Raw genomic sequence first — 22150 nt, forward strand, 5'->3', positions numbered from 1 at the left:
CGAAAATCATGTGATTTCCCTGACTAAGTTCTCCTCAAACACAAATCCAAAATGACGGGTGATTGTTCCGCGTCTTCAAATTCCTTCGGCGTAGTATGGACGGAAAACATTTGATGCTTTCTTAGAGTGAAATCTCCGTTTTCAGGGCTTGTGACTCGCCATTTTGAAAATCGTCGAGGAGAAGGCCCTGGGGACGAGGTTGCGACCAAGACAAAACGGCTTGTATTTTTAGATTCTCTTGTATTTTTAGACTCGGGGGCGTGAGTAACGAGCCCTGAAGTTACAAAGAGGGGGTTATTACCACGCTGGCGCAGTTCAATTTAACTTTAATTTTACTTATTTTTGCCGAGCCTTGTTCTCTGCTTTGTTATGAAGTCTTTGTATTAAAATTTGGGTAAAATGTCCCACTCCTCGTCTAATTTTTGTCCGCCATTTTGTCTCTCCGAGCTCAATTTTGTCGGAGCTGTCAATCCTTTTGAATTTCACAGTTTTGCACTCATTCGAAATTGCTCTGATTTGGGATTAATTGACATTTTCTTATCGAAGCAGAATACATATATTGTTGCGTATCAGGAGCCCATCATTGTTCCAGGCTGTCCGTCGAGCGAGAGAAAAAACGAGGGAGGCCTAAGGCGAGGTTAGTACTTCCTCGTTGTTTCTCGCGGTCGCCCGCCGTTTTCCTCGCTCGTCCCCAACTACTGAGAGCGTGGAACACGCGAGTTAATAAATTGACGTCAGTTTTTCATTCGTCTGTCCTGTTATTAATCATGAATTTCATTATAACATTGTCAAAGTAGTTGTGGATCCACGTACGAGGCGATAGCCGAGCAGATCCGAAGACTACGTTACAATGTTATGGCGAAATTCATTGTCAACAACAGGACAGACGCATTAGAAACTGACATCAATTTGTTTTTTTTACGATAACAAATTGTCCGCTCTCGTTCGTTGACGCATCGCATAAATTATCGCATCGCATAAATTATAAATTCATATGTCTGTGTGCTTATTGACAATAAAAGTTTACCAATGAGCGCGCGAGAATTTCTGCAGTTATCGTAAAATATAATATTGCACATAGAATTGTGAAATTTGGCGCCAAACGTGAGCTGAAGGTTGCCATAGCAATTTGGTAATTTCACTAGGCTTTTGTACATAATGCTTTTATTTCCCCACTAAAATACTCCACCTTAATGCTCCATTTTTCCTGCTAAAATGCTCGGTCTCCCCCCAAAAAGTCACTAAAATGCTCGTTTAATGCTGATACATCACTGCAAGGACGCGATCAAGACAGGATCACAGTCTCACAAAGGTGACGACAGTCGAAGCTCTCCTCGACCACCTTTGAGAAACTCCGTTTGAACTGTGCCTTAAACCTCTCGTAAGCGACCGCTCCCGTTAGCGACTACGACCACTTTTGAGATTACCCAACTGAACTTTTTCTTTGTTTTTAAGCTGTTGAAAGTGGTCATTCAGAGTCTTTAACATATATATAATTCGACTCTTCAATGAAACTGCACACTGTGCTAATGTTATTTTGGTCTAAAAAATTGAACGTAGAGTTTAGCCGTGTCCATATCAGATACAAAGACACTCATTGAAAGTTTAATTCCTTTGCTTTTTCTTTCTGAATTATTATTGAGTTTCTGAAGCTTTCGTAAGCGACCACCTGTTATTATTTTACTATGTGGTCGCTTTCGAGAGCTCAGTCTTGTAAGCGACCAGCTCTAGTTACGACCACTTTTTCGGACTTCGACTGTAATTAAAATTATTTGATTTGACTTTCGCAGACCTCTCCTCAGGGTAGCATTTGAAACTTCTTCATTTTCTCGTAAAAAATAATTTTTATTTCTATTATCCGTGGAAAAAATAATTTCGGGGAAAATGCCTCTAAAAATGATGCTTAATGCTTTTGCCTCACTAAAATGCTCGAAAAAATGCTAGCATACTGTACAAAAGCCTGAATTTCACATGTGAAATCATTCTGGTGGGTGTGGGGAGGGGTAGGGAGCGGCAAGTCGGGGAGGGTGAGTACTTTATTGTGACTAGCATCGACTAGCATCCGTTGTTCGAAGGTCTCTGCGTGCAACGATCGATGTCTGGGAGAATTCACCGGAGAATTTCGTCGTCAGTGGACGACAGAAGTGCAGAGATAGACCCGTCTTCAAACGTTGCCGATGGAGAAAGCGACACAACAGGTAAAAATTTGAATTTCAAGTTGGACGACCCGAGCTGACCGTTCTTTTGCACGAACACAGCATCAAATCATTAATAAGCTTGGGGACTGAAGAACACGTTTGGCGATGCATGACTTTATCACGAAATAAATAAACTCTGAGCCTCCGCGAATTATACACTTCACAATTGAGTTTACCCCGCGAGCAGTTAAGGCGGCTTTTCATTATAGTATTATGTCGATCACGCTTGTAATTAGTTCAATGGCCACGCTTTCCCGTGAAAACGCCATTTGCCTTCGCACCAATTGTAAAGGATCTGTTAAATTTCAGTTAATCTTACCCGTAGAGACATCTGTGAAACGATTTTCCTGACCAAATTCGTAACCTGAAAAATCGACTGTTTGGAATTTAATCGGCGTGTTAGCATGGTTAGTTTGATTCAACGACAAACTTGTCAAATTGCGCCGTCGACAAGCCATTCTGTCTAATTCTCTTCGACTGGTAGACCATAGCAGGCCAGACACGTTTTCTTACTGTGCTTGTTTTTTTTTTTTCTTTTTTCTTTTTTTTTTTCATTTCCTTTTCAGATGTTGTTAGAAGTAAGAGAAGTGAAGAAGGGAAAAGTAAAAGGAATCTTATTGGTTTCTGGTGAGAGCATTTTTAATATGATTAAAATAATTCTTTAAAGCTGTCACTTATATCAATTCGATGTGCTATATACAACACTTCTAAGAATTTATATTGTTAATGATTAATTTCTGGATTGTTCTTCTTCGCCCAATTGATCAAGCTGAATTTTAAAATTGTGGGTTTAGATCTTGTAGAAAGAAAAAAAACTGATGAGCCTGAAGAAAATCCATCTGTAAGAGTAAATTTTCTGTGCAATCCTAGGCTATGATCGAAGTACTCTTGTTTGGGGTTTCTGCAGGTGGCCGCATAAAGTAATAAAGTGGAAAAAAGAAAATTCTGTCCCTCAAGAGATAGTGGTGCCAACTCATTACACTCCAGTAGACCCTTCCGCATGTTCTGACACCATCTAATGGGTTGTGGGGGCGATCCGAGTTCTTGCTCCCTCCTCACACACAAATGTCTAATCTCTGTCATTTTTGTGTACCTTTTTAAACCATGCAGGACAGCACAACCTCATATATTAACCAACAGTCCTCCCCTAGCTTGGGGCCAGTAGCTATCCTCATTGCTCAAGCTGGTGCATTGTACCAGTAGATTTACACCTTTTATCTGAACGGAAGGGAAGTGGTTCCCAAGCTAAGGAAGTACTAATTAGCGATGGTCGATTGCCTTGTTGACCACCCATGCGTGCGTAGCAGCATTTAGAGCTGGCCTTTGGGGATACACAATATAAGATTTTGTTTTGTTTATTAATTGATACTTTTAATATTTTTTTTTTAAAGTAATGGCTTGTAACTCTGTTTATTAAATTTTATTACACCTTGCAGGCTTCTTGGGTTGTGCAACAACTTTGGTTATGTCGTCATGTTAAGTGCTGCTCATGACATCCTTGGGGAAGACAACAGTACCCAGGGACGCCAAGTACGTACGTTTATTATTTCAACTATTATGTGGTTACAAAAATTATCCACATCCCTCCTATGGGGATTTTCAGTTTGAGAACCCCCCCCCCCCCAAGCATCCCTCTAGAAATTCCAGTTTTTGTTCATACACTGTATATTCCATGACAAAATTTGGCTTTTGAGACCTCGACCCTCTCCCTTGAAATTCTTCTATAACCCACCTTGAGGTGGGTGTGGATATATATATCTTATTAGATGTTTTGGTGTGTAGTACTGCTGTATATTTTTACGAGTTGTGCCGTATTTTGACGAGCTTGTAGGGCGAGTCAAAATACAAACAACAAGTAAAAATGTACAGCGATACTACACACCAAAAACATCTAATAAGAGATTTATTATCCAACTGCTGTAGTCAATAAATTTATCAATGAAAGAGGGAGAGTGTGACAGTTTTGCATGCGTACGCCGACCTGTATGGCAAACAGGTTTTCCACTGTAAAAATACGGCAAACAGGTTTTCTACTGTATCATATCGCTGTACATTTGAACTGTTATTTGGACGGTATTCACTGCAGTTGGATAATAAGTTCTGTTATTTTCAAATTAGATATTCAATAATACTGTATTAAGTACTTAATATAAATATATCATCAATACCAGATTTTCTAGACAAAATGTCTTTCTGGTGTAGGTACCATATACATGGATTGCTGTCAAGAAATATATAGAGGATATCACGTGGCTGCGCAGAGATACAAAATTTGTCGTTGAGTGTTGAAAAATATTTCACGAGTGGTTGCAGTGAATGAGTGTAACATTTTTCAACATGAGAAGATAAATTTCGTATCTCCAAGCAACCATGTAATTTTCTTTTTATTGCATAAAATATTCACAATACATAACAACATTTGTGGCAACTTTCTGATGATTCCAAAGATTTCCAAAGTTTTCCAAAATTTGTCCGAAGGCCAGACCAATTTTTCTGAACATTTTCCTAATATTTCCAACCATTTTCCGAATATTACTGAAGATAACCGAAAATTGGCGAAGACGACCAAAGAAGGTCCGAAGATGTTTTGATCATACACCAACAAATTTAAGTGTAGTTAAAGGGACAAAAAATAATGTCATAAAAAATGATGTCTTTGCATGGGAGGATATAATATCTTCACATGTAAGGATATCATATAGTTTTTATCAATTTGTTGCCACTCGGTACATTATATGCCACTAACTTTTATATAATAATATGTACTATAACATATACATTTACAGAGGTTGCTTTTACAATTAATCGATGGATATTTATATATTAATTAAATAGGTTTTTAGATTGTCAATTTTTTTAAAAGAAATTTGAATTTGAAATTAAAAGTTATTGGTGCCTTTTCTTCCCTACATCTTTTCATTTTTCTCGTAGACATCAGATAATTCAAGTTTAACTTTAGAGACTGCTGGATCTTCAAATTTCTCAGATGGATTGGAGTGTAATCCTCTATCTACTGGGGTATAGTGTGCAATTTATTAATTTCATAATTTAAAATATTAAGACAAGTTTGATATATGGGATAGCACCAGTGGTAGGGCACTCAATTACTGATCACTGTTTGCACTAATTTTCTGACATGTCATTTTGTCGCGCTGCTTCTGCAGTGATTTACCAGTCCTGAGGTATGTCTGCTTGGAGACAGGCACTGTGAGAATACAAATTAATAAAAGTGCCTTGACCAAAGAAACAATATGTGATGAAAATCAAAACCAGTTGTTTGATGTCCAATGTGATAACTGGCCTCAACACTCCAAAATATCTACATGTACATGTATTTTATAGTTTCTTTTTTTAATATTTATTGATTTTATATACTAGAGCATTTTTATTTAATTTAAATTTAATTCCATTTTAATAACCATTATAGTCTAAATGATACAAATTGTTCACTTTCCTAATAGTTTTTTTGTTTATTTTATTTTCAGACTGTTTTATTGGCTGATATTTTACCAACTCTCGTTATCAAAATAACAGCTCCATTTTATATGCAAAGAATACCCTATAGGTAAGAAGGTGGCAAAACGATCACCAAAATACAGTCAAACCTTCAGTTGCAACTACCTCTCATAAGCGACCACCTCTCTTTAACAATATATTTTGTAACGTTTCGCTAATTACACTGGAGTATGTTCACTATGTATGGTTCGTGTTAACTGTAGAAGTATTTTAGGCGTGAATCCCTAAGGGGCTAGTAGGCTATTTAAGAATTTGTAAGTTATGCAAGAGCCACTCGAAGGCATCTCTTTCAACTTTGCTTTTGTTGTTATGTCGTCGGATACTGAACGAGCGAGCGTTCCCGCTTCGATCGCGCAATCCTTCACTGAGGGAGATCCTGTTCATAAGACTGCTTCACGAACATTGTTTCCTCGTCTTTTGGACGTTACGTTTGATCAGAGGTTCGCTGCATTCAAACGCGATCTCGACGAGAAACAAGCCGCCACTCAGTCTCAACTGTAGAAGCTAAAAACGGTATCCAAGGCTTTGAGTTCTTTTAACTCTAAAGTACAATACGAGTCTAGCAACTCTCTGCTTGATGCAACAGACGGGACCATCAAGACCATCTCAAAAGGAAACCTTTCAGCAGCCAAGTTGTTTCGTTCCGTGGACAAGAACCCCGCTGTTTGGGCAGCAGTGCAAGTACGAGTCGGACGAACTCGCCGAAGATTCAGAGGAAGAGAAAAAGCTCTTATCAGCCGAAAGACGAGCGCTAGCTAAGATCCGGGAGAAAAAGCGGAAAAATGCGTCTAGCTGGCCAACTCTACAGCTACCCGCTCTACATCCAGTGAAGCTCCATCTACTCATGGTCTATCCACTGGCAATTATTTTTCTTCTGATCAGCCTTTTTGTTTTTTCGCATGCAGTCCTTTCGTGGACGTCAGCCTCAACTAGCAGACAAGTGTTTCAGCTGCGGCCAAATAAGCCTCTGAGCAAATCCATCTTCCTGCCCAAGCCGTTTTAGAGGAGCCGCTGCAACCCCTCTAAGCAGTAAAAATACATACTTATGGCAAATACCAAGCTGCATTGAAGAGAATGGGATAAGATGAGTATATAATTTATTCAATATAATAAAATGATTGGGAGACTTTGACCCAGTTGAACTTATTGATAATTTTGTTGAACCATGTGATTCAAGGTTTTTTGGAAGTCTTGGAAAGACAATTTACTCTAAGGGGCTGAACCATTTCTGTAGCTGTTCATTTATCGTTCGCGTCCAAAACTGCGTCCATTACTTTTGACTTTGTCATGACAACCACAAACTTCATATAGGTTTGGACAAAAATCAACTTTTTCAACATACTTGTGTATTTTTTTTTTCAGCTTTGTTCATCATTTTGCTGAATTTTACCAAATTGTACATTTCATAAGCATTCTGGCTTCATAAGCATTCTAGATTATTTTTTGACTTTTTTAAGAAAATAGTAAAATCCAAGATGACGGATCCAAGATGGCGGGTCAAATCACGTCATGCTACTTCACAGCCAAAAATTATGTCATTATTTTATAGAGCAAGCTCAGGGCTTTCTATTTAATGAATGTAAATTTATTTTCTGTGCCTTAATAGAACTAAAACCCAAGGAGGGGGTTTCATCCCCCTTATACCACGATGGGGGCATTAGTCCGAGGGTTAACGATTGTATTAGTCCTGATGACTGAATGAATGAATAAAAGACTGATTATTAGGATGGAACGCATTATATCTAAGTTAAAGGCAACCTTAAGGTTAATGTAGAGTTTTGAAATCATATAAGTGCTTCTTGTTTTATTCGCGATACTATTTTTGTGGGGTATCAGATTCTCTTTATTTACATTCTACCCTCAGCTCAGTTTTCTAATAATCGCTCAGCCATCCAGTCCAGTATAGTGATTTGTTGAGCAGGCTATTTCTGATCTTCTGGCCACAGGTTCAGTGGTCGAGTGAGCGTGTGCTCCTGCTGTGGTTAACCCGTTGTCAGTTTCCATACAGTTAGAGTTCTGGAAGAATAATGTTTCTTATCTCAGTTCCAGTGTTTTGCAGACGTTGCTCGCAGACTATCTCGTATTGTATACTCGGATGTTAGCGCTATTGGATTGGCTGCTTTCATTGCCATTGGTAGCATGCCTGTTTTCGCGCAAAAACTGAGATTCTATGTAGACGAATACCAGATCGAGTACCACGAGGAGAGAACTCCACTGTGTTTGTTTTGCTTTGAAAAGTTTGCACATCTTCTTTCAGGGTGCTCTGTTAAGTGGTTTACTGACAACCAAACTGTACCTTTGATCGTCGATTCTGGTAGTATGAAACTGTGTTCGCTTCAACTCGCCGGTGATATATTTGATACCGCCAAAGAAAGTAATATCAAAATCGAGGCTGAGTTGATACCTCGTTCAGCTGATTACTTATGCAAGATCGTCGATTGATGACTGGTCGGTTAAAGATAGCTATTTTCATGAAGTAACCTCTTATAGGGGTCCCTGTTCAATTGATTACTTTCCCAGTTAAAAAAAAAAAAAAAAAATTCAAGTTTTCCCAGTTTCTATTCGAATATTCCCTAGCATTTAGTTGGGTAGGAGAAACCTGTTGGCTGGTGCCACCTGCTTCGTTAAAAATGTCATCCGCCGCATATGTTTTTGTCAATAGAACTGGTTACTCTTTATTGGCCTTTCAGCTCCCTTTTGGCCCTTTTTTGGTGAATCGTAGGTGGGGTTTCAGATCTTTTGTTATTGATTTTCTCTTCGTTGAGAACGGTAAAGATGTTTATCTCCATGGGACAAATAACAGTTCCCTTTTGGCTCGGAGAATTTTAGTTGCTTGTCGGGGCTGTACAGTACAGTATCCAGTAGAACCTGTCTATGGAGAAGTCATGCCACGCGGTCATGATTACGCTGTTTTAGGCCGTTGGGCCATGTCATCTTTGTGCGGGACTGCCCGTTTATCATGTGTTGATCTTAGGTGATTGCACTGTTTTAGGCCATTGGGCCATGCCATTTTTGTACGGGACTGCCCGTTTATCATGTGTTGATCTTAGGTGATTGCACTGTTTTAGGCCGTTGGACCATGTCATCTTTGTGCGGGACTGCCCGTTTATCACGTGTTGATCTTAGGTGATTACACTGTTTAAGGCCGTTGAGCCATGCCGTTTTTGTGCAGGACTGCCAGTATATAGTGTGCTGAATACAAGATTTAGGCCTCTGGGCCTTCCTTATGTTCTGATCTGCGTGTTGTTGCTTTTTTGTTTTTTCTAATTGTTCTCACTTTTTTTTTTGTTATCTTTCAAGTCTACAAAGTGGATGTGTGTTTACTTCAAAGGTTGCCCACTCAAGAGATCCAGACGGCTTCGCAAGTCAACGGAAGGTCTTCCCTTGCGTTCCTCTAAAGCAAAGGCCCCTTCAACAACAGAGCGTTATTCAAGTGACTTTCAAACATTTAGAGAATGGTCTTCGCGCTTTGAGGAAGTCGCTTGTTTGCCGTCTGATGAGACGTCATTTGCTCCTTATTTGGAGTATTTTGCCGCAGCAGAGTTCCCTCTACTCCACACTTGAGTCTGTCTGTTATGGCATAAATTGGGCACACCATCGGTATGGCTTTCCGATTTGTGATTTGACTTGTGATACAAGTGTTCTCGAGGCGGCTAAAATTGAGCTTACAAAACCTGTTTCCATAAAAAGGGGGGTGCTGTTACTCCCGAGATGATTTTGAGGATATATAATAGGCTTGCGCGCCCCAAGGCTAATCCCTCTAATCATCGCTTAGCTGCAATTTGCGTGACTGCCTAATTGGCTTTTCTCCGCGTCAACGAGTTAGCTAGCCTTCGCTGTTGTGACGTTAGTTTTTGCGATGCATTTGTCAGAATTTATACATGTGAGAGCAAAACAGATGTTTATTATATGTAATTTTTAGTTTTAATTTTATAAAATTAATTTTCTTCAAAGATAGAGCATATTTTGCTCTCAAAAAATTTGTAGTAAAATAAAGTTTTAGACTTGGCATGCGTTTGCGGAACTAGGATATCTTATACACTTGTTTGATCTACATAGCTTAAGAACAGGGGCCGCTAAGGAGCAGACATCAACAATCTAGACTCTTTATGTCACAGCAGATGGGAGACTGATCGAGCCAAGGACGGCTAGCTACGGCTATATTACGATAAGTTAGAATCTTTACTTTCAGTTTCTTGAAGTTTGCACACTTAGATTCCTTTGTTCTCTGTCTTTATTTTCGAAAGCGGGCATCAATAAACGAGATGCCCGCCCCTGATGCTGTGTTTGTGTTTATTAAGATTAGTTACAAAATATTTTATAATCGTTTCAGGGTGATTAGAGTATAAATATATTTTGTAATGTTTCGGTAATTACACTGGAGTATGTTCACTATGTATGGTTCGTGTTAACTGTAGAAGTATTTTAGGCGTGAATCCCTAAGGGGCTAGTAGGCTATTTAAGAATTTGTAAGTTATGCAAGAGCCACTCGAAGGCATCTCTTTCAACTTTGCTTTTTAATTTTTCTGTTTATTCACTGCTGTATTTTCTTTATGATGATGTAACGCTCACTGTATCCTGCATCAATAAACGAGATGCCCGCCCCTGATGCTGTGTTTGTGTTTATTAAGATTAGTTACAAAATATTTTATAATCGTTTCAGGGTGATTAGAGTATAAATCAGTTTTCCAAACTACCAATACATGTAGTTGCCAAGTCAAATTACTACAATTTGGAGCCTATATGTTAGTGACCACCTTAAACTGGTGAACTTCCTGCAGCTGGTGTCCTAACACAGATGCTCTTTGGGCTCATCAAGCAATCTTCCTCTCCCATGAACGTCTGCCGAAAAAGGGAGGAACCTTGTGACCACCTCTCTGATGAGCGACCAGCTCTCCTTGGTGACCAGTTTTCCAAAATGCTAAAGTTTCCAAGTGAAATAACCACATTTTGGAACCGCCTTAAAAAGTGACCACCTTAAAACTGTTAACTTCCTAACCTCCAGATGCTCTTTGAGCTCATCAAGTAATCTTCCTCCCAATGAATGTCTGCTGAAAAAGGGAGGAAAATTGCATGACGACTGCCCAAAGAGTGTCTTCAAGGAGGCTATGGCCCTCCAGGCTTGGACCTGGGATAAATGGTGAATGATTTCTGGAACAAGGGGCACCAAAGTCACAAAAAGAGGGGTATGGGGCTGTGCTCCCCTAGAAAACGTTGTGTGAAAAGTACCTAAAATCCCCTTTCCTGCCCTTCTAATTCATTTTGGAAAAGTTGACCCCAATACCTCTTAGTCAATACAGTTACTGCATTAACTAAGAGGTAATTGGAGTCAGCTTCTCCAGAATGAAGTGAGAGATATATGTATGTATATCATACCAATCAGATTGGGGCTGCAATAAACAACCAATCAAATTGCCTCTTGTTAAGGTTCATCATGTATGTGAAGATTTCATCCTGATTTTAGAATGGCCATTTTTGTTTTTCTACAAACAGATTGATGTAGGCATTTTTGTATTGGCCTTATTCTGACATTTCCATTGCTGCATTTACTATGGTTAAGCCCAGGACTTTGAAGATGGGTTTCAAAAGAGTTCAGAATTCGATCCTCAACGGAGGAATCATAGTCTCTGGCACACACTAACAGGCCATCAAGGCTTTGCTTTTGGCATTACATGAAATTTTTCCTTGCGTTCCTATGTTTGTAAAACATTGAAAACTTGTATGGATCTGCACATGGTCTATCTGCTGAATATTTATCAGCTAGTTGATAGGCCATCAGTGGCTTATTGAAAGAGGGTTAACCTCACAGAACAGTAATGTAGTAGGTACATGGTACCTAGTGTTCACATACATACATACATCCATACATACATCACTTTATTTACCCTCGGATTTCAGAGTAGCTTATGCAGCTAATATCTCCGAGCATTTAACCATCAGATGAGAGATAGACCACCACACCGGGAACTACGTCCCCTACTCTTTTTGATTAGTGTGTGGGTTCTTTTACGTCCCACAGAATTAATTTTGAAGAGTTGTGAGACAGGGCCTACGGTTTATCGTCCTTATCCGAGAAGACTAGAAAGTCTAACCATTTGCAGATGTCATCACAAAGGCAGCACTTTCTCCTCAATTATTTAAAGACCCTGAGTGTTGGTCCGGTCGGGGTTTGAACCTGCGACCTCCCGCACGCTAGTCCGGTGCTCTACCACTGAGCTAACCGGTCGGCTGTTGAGATTATTCTTTTATAGTGGCCCATTGTGAAATAATCAGGCACTTTGAGAAATGCACTGTGTTCAGAAACATTTCATCACCTTAGGGCCTTTTTTTGTGTTCGCAGTAGTATATTCAGTACATGCTATAATTTGTTTGCTTTAAATGTACAGTCATGTACTTAAATTGTACTTTGATTTGTAGTGCACGAATGGCATTATGTGTGATGTTTGCCTTCGCAAGTTTCTTCATTGTGGCATTCTCTCATGCCCTTTGGTTTAGTTTGCTAGGTAAGATTTAAACTTAAAATAATGTTATGTATGTGTTCAAAACTGTAAATTATGGAAAATTAATGCTCTTACCTTTGTTCTTACAACTAAGCATTGGAAAATAAGATGGTGATATAACTGCCAGTCTTGAGAAGTATAATAATTTAATGACAATTATTACAAAGAAATCAGAGCCATTTTACTACTTGTCATTCTCATTCATATGTAGCCTGTACTGTACTCCAGATAATTACGTCCTTCAACCATGACAGAATGCAGTTCCAATCATATAAAATGGTATTTTAAAATGTTATTGCTGTATTGTCGTATGCTGTATAACTTGCAGTTGGTTATTAATAATTAATCTCATATTAATCGTGTTAATCTTTCAGGTGTTGTATTTGCAAGTCTAAGTTCAGGATTTGGAGAAATCACACTGCTCAGCTATTCAGCCCATTTTGACAAGTGAGTGAAATCATAGTACCAATGCTGTCTTTTTTAAATCTTGTTGTGACAGAAATGTAATTGATATACTGCACTCATGTACACTGAAGGTAGCCACTGTGTCACAGGTGGCATTTTATAGTACTGTTTTCTCTAGGACCATTCCATCTCTATTCTAAATTAAACCCTTTTTTACTGAGGTTTTTTAGAAACGATGTTTAAACACTAGTTGGTTGTTCAGGGAGTTTGTAAATCGTGAGCTAGACTAAGAGAATGATTTACATGATTGGTTTGGGACATCAACCTTCATGCTTCCATTTCCTTGCTTGGGACACTAGTCAATACACATGTAGCTGCTGTGACGTCATGCGAAAACGTTCTATTGATTGAAACTTGGTGAAATCATTGCTACAATTATTTGCTGAAAGCTAACTGAAGTCGGCTATTTTGGATGAGTTTTAGGTTTAACTACGGAGTGAAATAAATAAAATAAAATGTTAAATGTTGAATTTTTATAGTGGTCCATGCACTTAGCTACAACTAGCTAGTTTTCAGGCATATTGCAAATAAACAGTAATAAGCTTCAAGGCTGTTGCCTAAGGAAATTTTTAAGGAGCCCTTTGGGCTCCTAACTTCAAAAGTTAGGAGCCCAAGCCACTTTTTTAGGACCCCAGAATAAATTTGCCATGGTAAATCCGGGGGGTTGGCGAGACTGGGGAAGATGGGGGGGGGGGGGTGGAGTGAATTTGGAAATTTAGGGGAGGGGTCGGAGGCAGAGATTTTCCATGAGACACTAATATGGTCTGTTTTATCAATCAAATTTTTGAAATAAAGTGTTCAGCAAAGTGATCAGGTCATCACTGAGAGAGAATACTATTTGTGGTCAAGCAAATTCAATAATTGGTGTATCCATGCAAGTGCTGCAGCTTTTTTTTACAAAAATTTATATTGCCTCTTTCGTTTTTGAGTTTAGCAATTCTAAACAAATCATGAAATGCAGGCTGCAAATGAAAACAAATAAAAATGAAATATGCATTTGGGGCGTTTGAATTTGGCCTCACTGAAATGTGCTTTCCTTCCCCGGGCTTCAGGGACATAAGTATAAACAAAATGTACATTTTTTAGGCAGCATTACTGCATTATATTGGCTGCTTCTTTGGAGAAAATATATTCTCGTATATTGGGCGGAGCCATGACAATTGGTTTGATGATTTAAAATATAAAACCCTGGTATGCAAAAAGAATTGCAATGCTGTTTTCTTTTTGCTGGCTTGAAGCTACTTGAATATTTTGACTTTTAAGTCATAAATATCCTTTCAGAAACTACAGAAATTCATTCAGTACAGCTAAGTGAAGTTTTCCAAAATGTTGGACAAAAAAAGAAAAGCCCAAGAATTTATCCTTATTCAAATCTAAATATAATGTCAGTAGCAGCATCACTCCAATTCCAAAAATATTTGTTAATCAAAGTAGTTATTTTGCAACTGGAATCAGTAGCGCATCAACAGAGACACAATCCATTGGCATACATGACGTACATTTATTCAATACTGAGCTTGCAATGCATTGTACGGCGATTTTCAACTATGGCTGTTTTCGGTTGTTTTGTGAGCGGAGAGAGACTTTGTTGCCGTGTTTTGGCCCATGTTTCTCCTGTTAAAAGCAAAACAGGACCAGAGTAGCTGTTGTTTTCCGTTTAATTTATTGTGTGAATGATCTTTTGGCCGATTTCATGAGAAGATTGAAGTCATCGGACAGATTAGATGGGAATGAAAACTCCATGTTTACGCGCCCACTCGGGCTCCTTCAACGAAACTTTAGTCGCCCACACTCGTAACTTAGGCGCCTCAGGCGACCGGGCGCCCGTTAGGCAGCAGCCTTGAGCTTACAAAAACCCCACCTGGAAGGAGGTAGACCAGTTCGCTATTTACAAGCGTGACCAAAGAATTGAACTAGGGTCTACCGAGAAACAACTCTAACTTAGTGGTCAGAGCGGGGCTTGAACCCACCACCTCCGGATTTCAAGTCCAGTGCCCTAACCACTCGGCCACGCTGCCTCCAAAACTGAGTGCAGTTCAGATTAACTGTATTACATGTACAGTCACTGTACTATTTAGGCTCAACAGGTTGCTATGCACATGTAGCAGGGGCAAAAGAGCTCGACCTTTTAAGTTGTTCACCTTCACCCACCACCTACCATGAGTTCATGTAAACTGCTGACCAATTGGCATTGGCACCTGAAATCATTATGAATGGACTCATAGATAAAAGAATTGAAAAGAAAAACAACAACAAAAAGATTTGCTCTACTTTTTTTACATTTCTTTTTTTTTGACACAAAGTGGTGTTACAGTATAATTATATATCTTGTGATGCAATTCAATGGACTAATTATTCAATTTTGTGGATAACTTTTTTATGCTGGTATTGTTATTATTATTATTATTATTATTATTATTATTATCATTATTATTATTGTTATTATTATTTATTTATTTATTTATTTTTTGCTTCTTCTTTCAGAGATGTTGTTTCAACATGGTCTTCTGGTACAGGTAGGAAAAATATATTTGTACAAGCACCTGAGCAACAAATTCTGTGTACTTTCATAAAATTGCATACTCTACAAATTGAGCAGCTATACATAAATTAGACTTATAGTGGCTGTTAATATTTATACCGTGTAAAATCTTAGATGACTGTGGGGTGAATGTTTCGAAATTAGATTTGCAACTTAGACCTATGTCTCTCAAACTCAGTAAATAATTCACCACGTTTAAATTGTAAAGTTAACAACTGCATCGTGCTATATGGAAGATGGGGGCCTGGGATATCCAGGGGCCTCCTGTGACCAGCTGGCCCCTGGACAGTATACCGCTCCCATGGCTGGCAATCCCCGCAACCCAGCCATGAACCCTCACACAGTCTTCAGGCACCCTACAGTGTATTCTATTATTTAGAATTTAGATTTCTTTTACACATACCCTGACGTTTGTAGGTGGGGCTGGAGTATTTGGTGCACTCTCCTATGCTGGTTTCACATCTGCTGGAGTTTCTCCAAGGAATACAGTGTTGATAATGAATGTCATACCATTCACATTCGGAATCAGGTAAATTCAATCGAAAGACTCCCAACTCTGACGTAACTCTGAGAGTTAGGTATCTCTTTTCAGACAAGTTTGAACAGCTTCAGGTTTTCATTCGGTTCTTGTACATGTATAAGTTATGATAAGTTAATAAAGATGGTGAATTTTAAGCTCGGTAATTAAATGTGAAGGTGAATTAATCAACATGACACGAGCATGGGACAAAGAAAAATTCTGAGTCCCCGACAGGAATCGAACCCATGACCTCCCGAACACCGGGCGGGCGCTCTATCCACTGAGCTACGAGAACTCATGGAGAGCAAGGTCATTTAACTGAGTTCATATATGATAGGTGTCCTGCATACTGCTAGGATCAACGCTATCGAATTCATCGTGAGTAGTGATAAGTTAATAAAGATGGTGAATTTTAAGCTCGGTAATGAAATGTGAAGGTGAATTAATCAACATGACACGAGCATGGGACAAAGAAAACTCTGAGTCCCCGACAGGAATCGAACCCATGACCTCCCGAACACCGGGCGGGCGCTCTATCCACTGAGCTACGAGAACTCATGGAGAGCAAGGTCATTTAACTGAGTTCATATATGATAGGTGTCCTGCATACTGCTAGGATCAACGCTATCGAATTCATCGTGAGTAGTGATAAGGGAGGTCATGGGTTCGATTCCTGTCGGGGACTCAGAATTTTTCTTTTTCTTTGTCCCATGCTCGTGTCATGTTGATTAATTCACCTTCACATGTATAAGTTATGTTGGTAAGCATGTTAGATAGCGTCAGTTGTAATTAAGTGTAAACAAAAGAAGCGTGTCCTTGTAAGAAGGTATCAGATGTGACATTATAATAAAACTGTACAAATTAAAAAGTGATTCCTATTTGTCAAAAGACCATTTTCCAACTCTCGGTATTGGACTGGAACTAGCTTGAAACTGAGGCTAATACGGGAACCCTTTTTAATGATATTTCCCCGCGTGAACCTCCATTGCACGCTAGTTCCAGTCCAGTAACGAGAATACAAAAATGGTCTACTGACCAATCGTGTCCAACACTCGTCGATCATGAAACTGATGTAGATGTAACAGCAATGTAATTTTTAAAAGAAACTTGTTGAAAATGAATTTGCCGATTTGTTTAACTACAACGTACAGCTGCATGTACACGTATGCAAACCATTCTCGTTGCCTTCTAGTACAGAGTGATCTTCTCATCACAGTAGCCAGTAAGCTCACCAGGGTGGGTCTACATTCTTCACGTTTGTCCCTTCTTTCTTTATCGCAGCTATTGGTTCATCCTGGAACACCCCAAAGATCTCGCTGAACGCGAACCTTTGCTAGAAACTGCAAGGACCGACAGTGTCACGGATGCTGGTATGAATCCGGTCACTTACTTTCTGTATGTCACGTAACACGCCAGTTTGTCACGGTCGCTACGTAGTAAGTCCTCGTTTTTTTTCTAATTAATCTGCATACCGCAGGATAAGCCTACCAATTTACAGGTGTTTCGCTGCGACTTGGTAAAATCATTCTTGCAGCGTTTTAACTGTCTTCAGGCTAAAGGAGCCATAGAGTAACTGGCGTTCATTGAACACTGCCAAAACGGCGGGAATAAAAAACAGTAAATGTAACGTGGAGTGGGTCTAAAATTCGTATTTTCTTGATTTAGGGTACGTTTTATTTCCTTTCGTTCACAGACAGTCGAGCTGTTGATCCGTTAACGTTAAAAACAAAACTTATAATAACCAAGGTAGGTAGACACTTTATTACATGTACATGTAGAGATAATTACCAGATATTTCCTGGGAAAATGAATGCTTCTTTTCAAGCGTCGTACATAACATGCTTCCTATTGTCGTGGTCGTCTTATTCGACTGGTAGTAGAGGGTTTCTTTCTCGGCTATTTTACCTTAGACACGTTAATAAAGTTGTTGATTGATTGATTGGTTAGCAACTGGGAGGTTTGAAGGTTCTAGTAGCGTAGCAGTGACAGGAAATATATAGCGATGGTTCTGGGAAAGAGATTGGTTGGAAATTACTAGATGGAAAGTTTTAGGACATCACTCATGCTTCGAGCAACGTGGAACCTTCGTAGCAAAGGTTCGGCGTTTTGCAGATCATAAAATATGTTTCCGTAGAAAATGCGTTCGATCCATTCATTATATTCAACAGTTTTAGGCGGTATCCTGACTCTAATCTCGTTTCTGTCTTCTCTCAACTACATGTAGTCCCTGCTGAAGTATATGTTTCCATTGTTCTTTGTATATTTTGCTGAATACTTCATCAATCAAGGATTGGTAAGTGCTGATGCTTGGCGTTTTTGTGGCTCCTGAGTTGCTAGAGTAGGGTGTACACCATATAGGTCCATGTAGGTCCAAATCAGCCCTACGTTTGCCATACTCAGACCTGCCTTACCTGCCTTTACAAGTGAGAACCGTATCGGAAGGAGTACTGGTCACGATTCAATTTGTTTTTCCTCATCATTCTTCTACAGCATGAACTGATTTACTGGAATAGAATCTGGTTGACACCTTCAGAGCAGTACAGATGGTAAGGGATCGCAGATTATGAAAAGTTGTCTGTAGTTCATTATTTACCTGACATGCCTCGGCTTGGATGACCATAGTATTGTAGACGAACTTGTCACTTCTTTGTCCGTAATGGTGGCGATTTAGTATCCCTTGCCCACATCAGAGAGGGTCCGAACTTTTTGAGAGAACACATTATCGGCCGCCGATTTTGCCGATTTTTTTAAAACTGTTTTATCCGTTGACTTCACCGAGAGTTTTGTTTCGCCAGGTCATTGTTAACATGAAGCTCGGCTAACTTCAAAAGAGCAAACAAGGCTGCTAGTTATATGTGATAAGTTTCATGACCGTACTTAGTCAGGAAGCGCATAATCGAAACGTTTCTATTGGTAAGTTGCTCAGTGTGCCTCCACTATCCTCCGCAGAGGCTCAAAGGTGTTTTTAAGGTGGGGAAAATCCGCTGAGCAATGTGAGTGCAGGCGCGGGGATAAATCCATTCTTCCTTGCGCCGGCAATCACACAGCGGATTTCTAGGGGAAATGTTTTATACACCGAGAACAAAATTATAAAACAGGGCCAGTTGTTCGTATTCACAACAACCCCTCCATTAACTATGGCTTAGTCAAGGAAGAGAACAAAGCACTAACACGTACAATGACTTTGCAATTGTTAAAATTCAAACGTAGCTGCTTGCTCTAACAACCTAGTTTCTAAGAACAGCATGTTAATCAACTGCAACTGCACTGATCTTCTCTGAACAGGTATCAAGTAGACTATCAGATTGGTGTGTTCATTTCTCGTTCATCCGTAAACGTTTTTCCTGTCAAAAAGATCTGGCTTTTGGCTCTCCTACAGGTGAGTTTTGATCTCTGTTGTGTTAGTTTGTATTTATTTATTTTTGTGTATTATATATTTATCTGCCAAACGCTTTTCCTTGTTTTTATGTGTTTTCTTTTCATTTCGTGTCGTGTCATGTGATGTCATGTCACGTCACGTTATTTCTTGGGGTTTGTTTTCTACAGTTACACCTACAATTAAGAAGTTGTAGCCTTTACTCATCATAATCTTCCATTCCTTGTCGAGTTTAAAATGTATAGTTTTTAACAGGGTCCCTTCCCATGGGTATTTGTCCTGGAGCGAGTGTGATGTAATCTGAATCGTGGTGTAACAAAACGAATGACAGAGTTATTCCCTCATTTTGAGGCCAGTAGGCCCTTTGCAGCTGGGGTCACGTGACCAGATTTTTTCCTATAAAATTTTTATATTATGGGCTATAACTTAAAGAATGTCAGAAATGGAAAGAGCGCATCGAAAATACCAAAATGGCCAAGTTTGAGGCCCCTGGAATTAAAGAATACGTTTTTACGACAGTTTGAATTTTCGGAAAATTTAGAGGATTTGTATGGAAAATGTTGCTGGAGAGCAAGAGCTTGCTCTCCAACAACTTTTTCCATACAAATCTTCTTATTCTTTTAAAAATTCGGACCATCATAAAATCTCCCTCTTTAATGATGGGAGCCTCAAACTTGGCCATTTTGATATTTTCGATGCGCTCTTTCCATTTCTGGCATTCTTTAAGTTGTAGCCCATAATTTTATGAAAAACAGGTCACGTGATGGCTTAGCTGCAAAGGGCCTATTGAATGGTCGCATGTGAAATAACAGAACTGGTCTCGAAGGACAGTCAGAGATTTCTTTTATTTTGTGTATATTTATCTGATTTTCTCGAAGTACAGTCGGAGACTTAGTCACGAACAATGAAAATTGATGCAACAAGAAACAATCTCGATTACCCATGACTTTTGCGCCTTGTTAGATCACGTAACGAAACTCAATTAGTTGTTTGAAGTAACCTTTCTCTGCTTTCTTGCAGCACGTGAATCTCGTTATACTTATATGCGAAACGTACTTTCATTTCCTGCCATCTGTTTGGATCATGTTCATTATCGTCTTATATGAAGGGCTTCTAGGAGGTGCTTGTTATGTCAATGCATTCTACAGGATCTCACAAGAGGTGAACTCTCCCTTTAGTATACTGTGTTCCGTGTATGCCTCACTTTCTGTCCATGGCATCTTTAGTGACGCGAGGCTGTTATGTCATGATTACATGCAGTGTTAGTGTAACATGAGATACTCGTGAGTTAGAATCAGTATGTGTACGTAATTAAATGGCCATGCGTAAATGCTAAAAAACGAATCTCAAGCAACGAAGACCAAATCGTAAAGAACGCAAAATTTAAGATGATGTATGTATTTCCGACTTTCCAGCGACCCAACAAATTATCTGACAGAGGACAAGATCAAAGCTGTTACGCTATTCTGTTTTGCTCAAAATTTATAAGAAAAGTTTCAAGTCGCATGAAGTAGTTCGCAATAGCCAGTGAAACGTCATGGATTTTGACAGTTTCTTTCCAACGACCGAAAGCTGTCTCTTTTTTCGAGAGTTGCGTATGTGTTTTTGTCTTGTACATAATAAAAATGCAGGCAGCGTCTCTAGAATTGACAGACTGCATATGGTTTGTCCGTTTAATATGTCAACAGTACACCAACACATTATGTTCGCACTTCATTCGAAAACAGCACAGCAGTGTGGCTTCAGCATGCCACTGCCTTCTTATAGCGCGTCATCTTTGCACTGCATTAGAAGGCACAGAGGAGCGTAGTTGAGAGGTGTGAACATGTCATTGCACTTGTACACTAGCACATTACCATGTCTGCTATATTAGGATCGCAATGCGTTAGAAAGGTTTACACAGGAGTGTAGTTTTGAAGTTGTGGCTATGACATTTTGCACCAAGTTGGATTAGAAAACAATTGGGTAGTCTCCCCCTCTCCTTCTTCTTTGAACGCCTTCCACGGAGGCTATGGTTTTAAAGCTGACGAAGTTCCTATCCCTTACCTAGGTCCCACAAGAGCACAGGGAATTCTCAATGGGTGTGGCCAGTGTGGCGGACAGCTGCGGTATTGCAGTGGCTGGGGCAGCCGCCCTGCCTACCCATAATGCTTTGTGTTCGTACTGGAGAAACAAGGCTGCAAGCTAACGTTTGCTGTAGGCCTGGCAACAATGTGATGAATTTTACAGCTGAAATGTACATAACGAATTGTGGAAATGGTCTCGAGAGATTTTCGTATTTCTTCTTATTTCTATTTGAAATATTTATAGAGATTCAGATTTCAGATTTCAGATTTTTACTGTTCTGCACTACAGCTGACTCCCGATAACTCGAACCCTCGCTAACTCGAACCCTCCGCTAACTCGAAGTAATTCTTATTTCCCTTCAGGCCATTTTTTATATAATTTTACCCTCGATAACTCGAACTCCCGATAACTCGAACTCCCGACAACTCGAACCTTTTCCTGTTTCCCCTGAAGGTTCGAGTCATCGGGAGTCGACTGTATTTACAAATATTATAACTTTAACAGTATTTACAGAAATTACATTCATTAAAAAGAGAAAGAAATACAACAGTAAATAGCCGAAATGAAATTAATGTTCGTGTTGGAAACGGGGCTTAAAGTGCACTCGTTTTCATCGCCACGATTCCTGATTCCCCCCATTTTATGTCTCCAGTAAAGAAAGACCACTAGAAATCGTTTCCAATCAATAGATCTACTTCTGAACCACAGTCTTCGGTTGGGTGATCTGCGAGCTCCAGGTCAGCCAAATGACTGTAAGACTGTTGTGCAAATTGCACTGCTTGATCCCTTAACGGACTGCAAATGAGAAGGACTGCAAGGGCAGTCATCTGAACCTTTGAGCTTTCACTCAGTCCCTTGACACAGAATTCGACGACGTCACATTCCTTTAATTGTTCATTCTCTTGTCCAAACGTCTGCCTTCTCTTTTCTCTTGGGGAGTAAATTTAGTTTGGCCTTTGCGCGTTC

At 39.5% G+C, this 22150-nt stretch overlaps 1 protein-coding gene across 2 annotated transcripts; it reads left to right on the forward strand.

Moving 5' to 3' along the window:
* The first annotated feature begins 1750 nt into the window (after positions 1-1750).
* LOC145497479 (battenin-like) lies at positions 1751-21782 on the forward strand. Of its 2 annotated transcripts, XM_081477282.1 has the most exons (16): positions 1751-2198; positions 2765-2825; positions 3635-3728; positions 5130-5216; positions 5684-5763; positions 12132-12217; positions 12589-12661; positions 15164-15195; positions 15639-15750; positions 17023-17111; positions 17435-17487; positions 17966-18034; positions 18232-18287; positions 19027-19120; positions 20138-20278; positions 21168-21782. In XM_081477282.1, the coding sequence occupies exons 1-16, from the start codon at positions 2096-2098 to the stop codon at positions 21303-21305; spliced, it is 1368 nt and encodes a 455-aa protein (XP_081333408.1). In that variant the 5' UTR covers positions 1751-2095; the 3' UTR covers positions 21306-21782. The 2 variants fall into 2 exon arrangements, with proteins under 2 accessions (XP_081333408.1, XP_081333409.1); XM_081477283.1 differs by lacking the exon at positions 1751-2198 and having other exon boundaries at positions 3590-3728.
* Positions 21783-22150: the final 368 nt, after the last annotated feature.

The sequence above is a fragment of the Orbicella franksi genome, chromosome 9 (genome assembly GCF_964199315.1).
Source record: "Orbicella franksi chromosome 9, jaOrbFran1.1, whole genome shotgun sequence".
Taxonomy (NCBI): domain Eukaryota; kingdom Metazoa; phylum Cnidaria; class Anthozoa; order Scleractinia; family Merulinidae; genus Orbicella; species Orbicella franksi.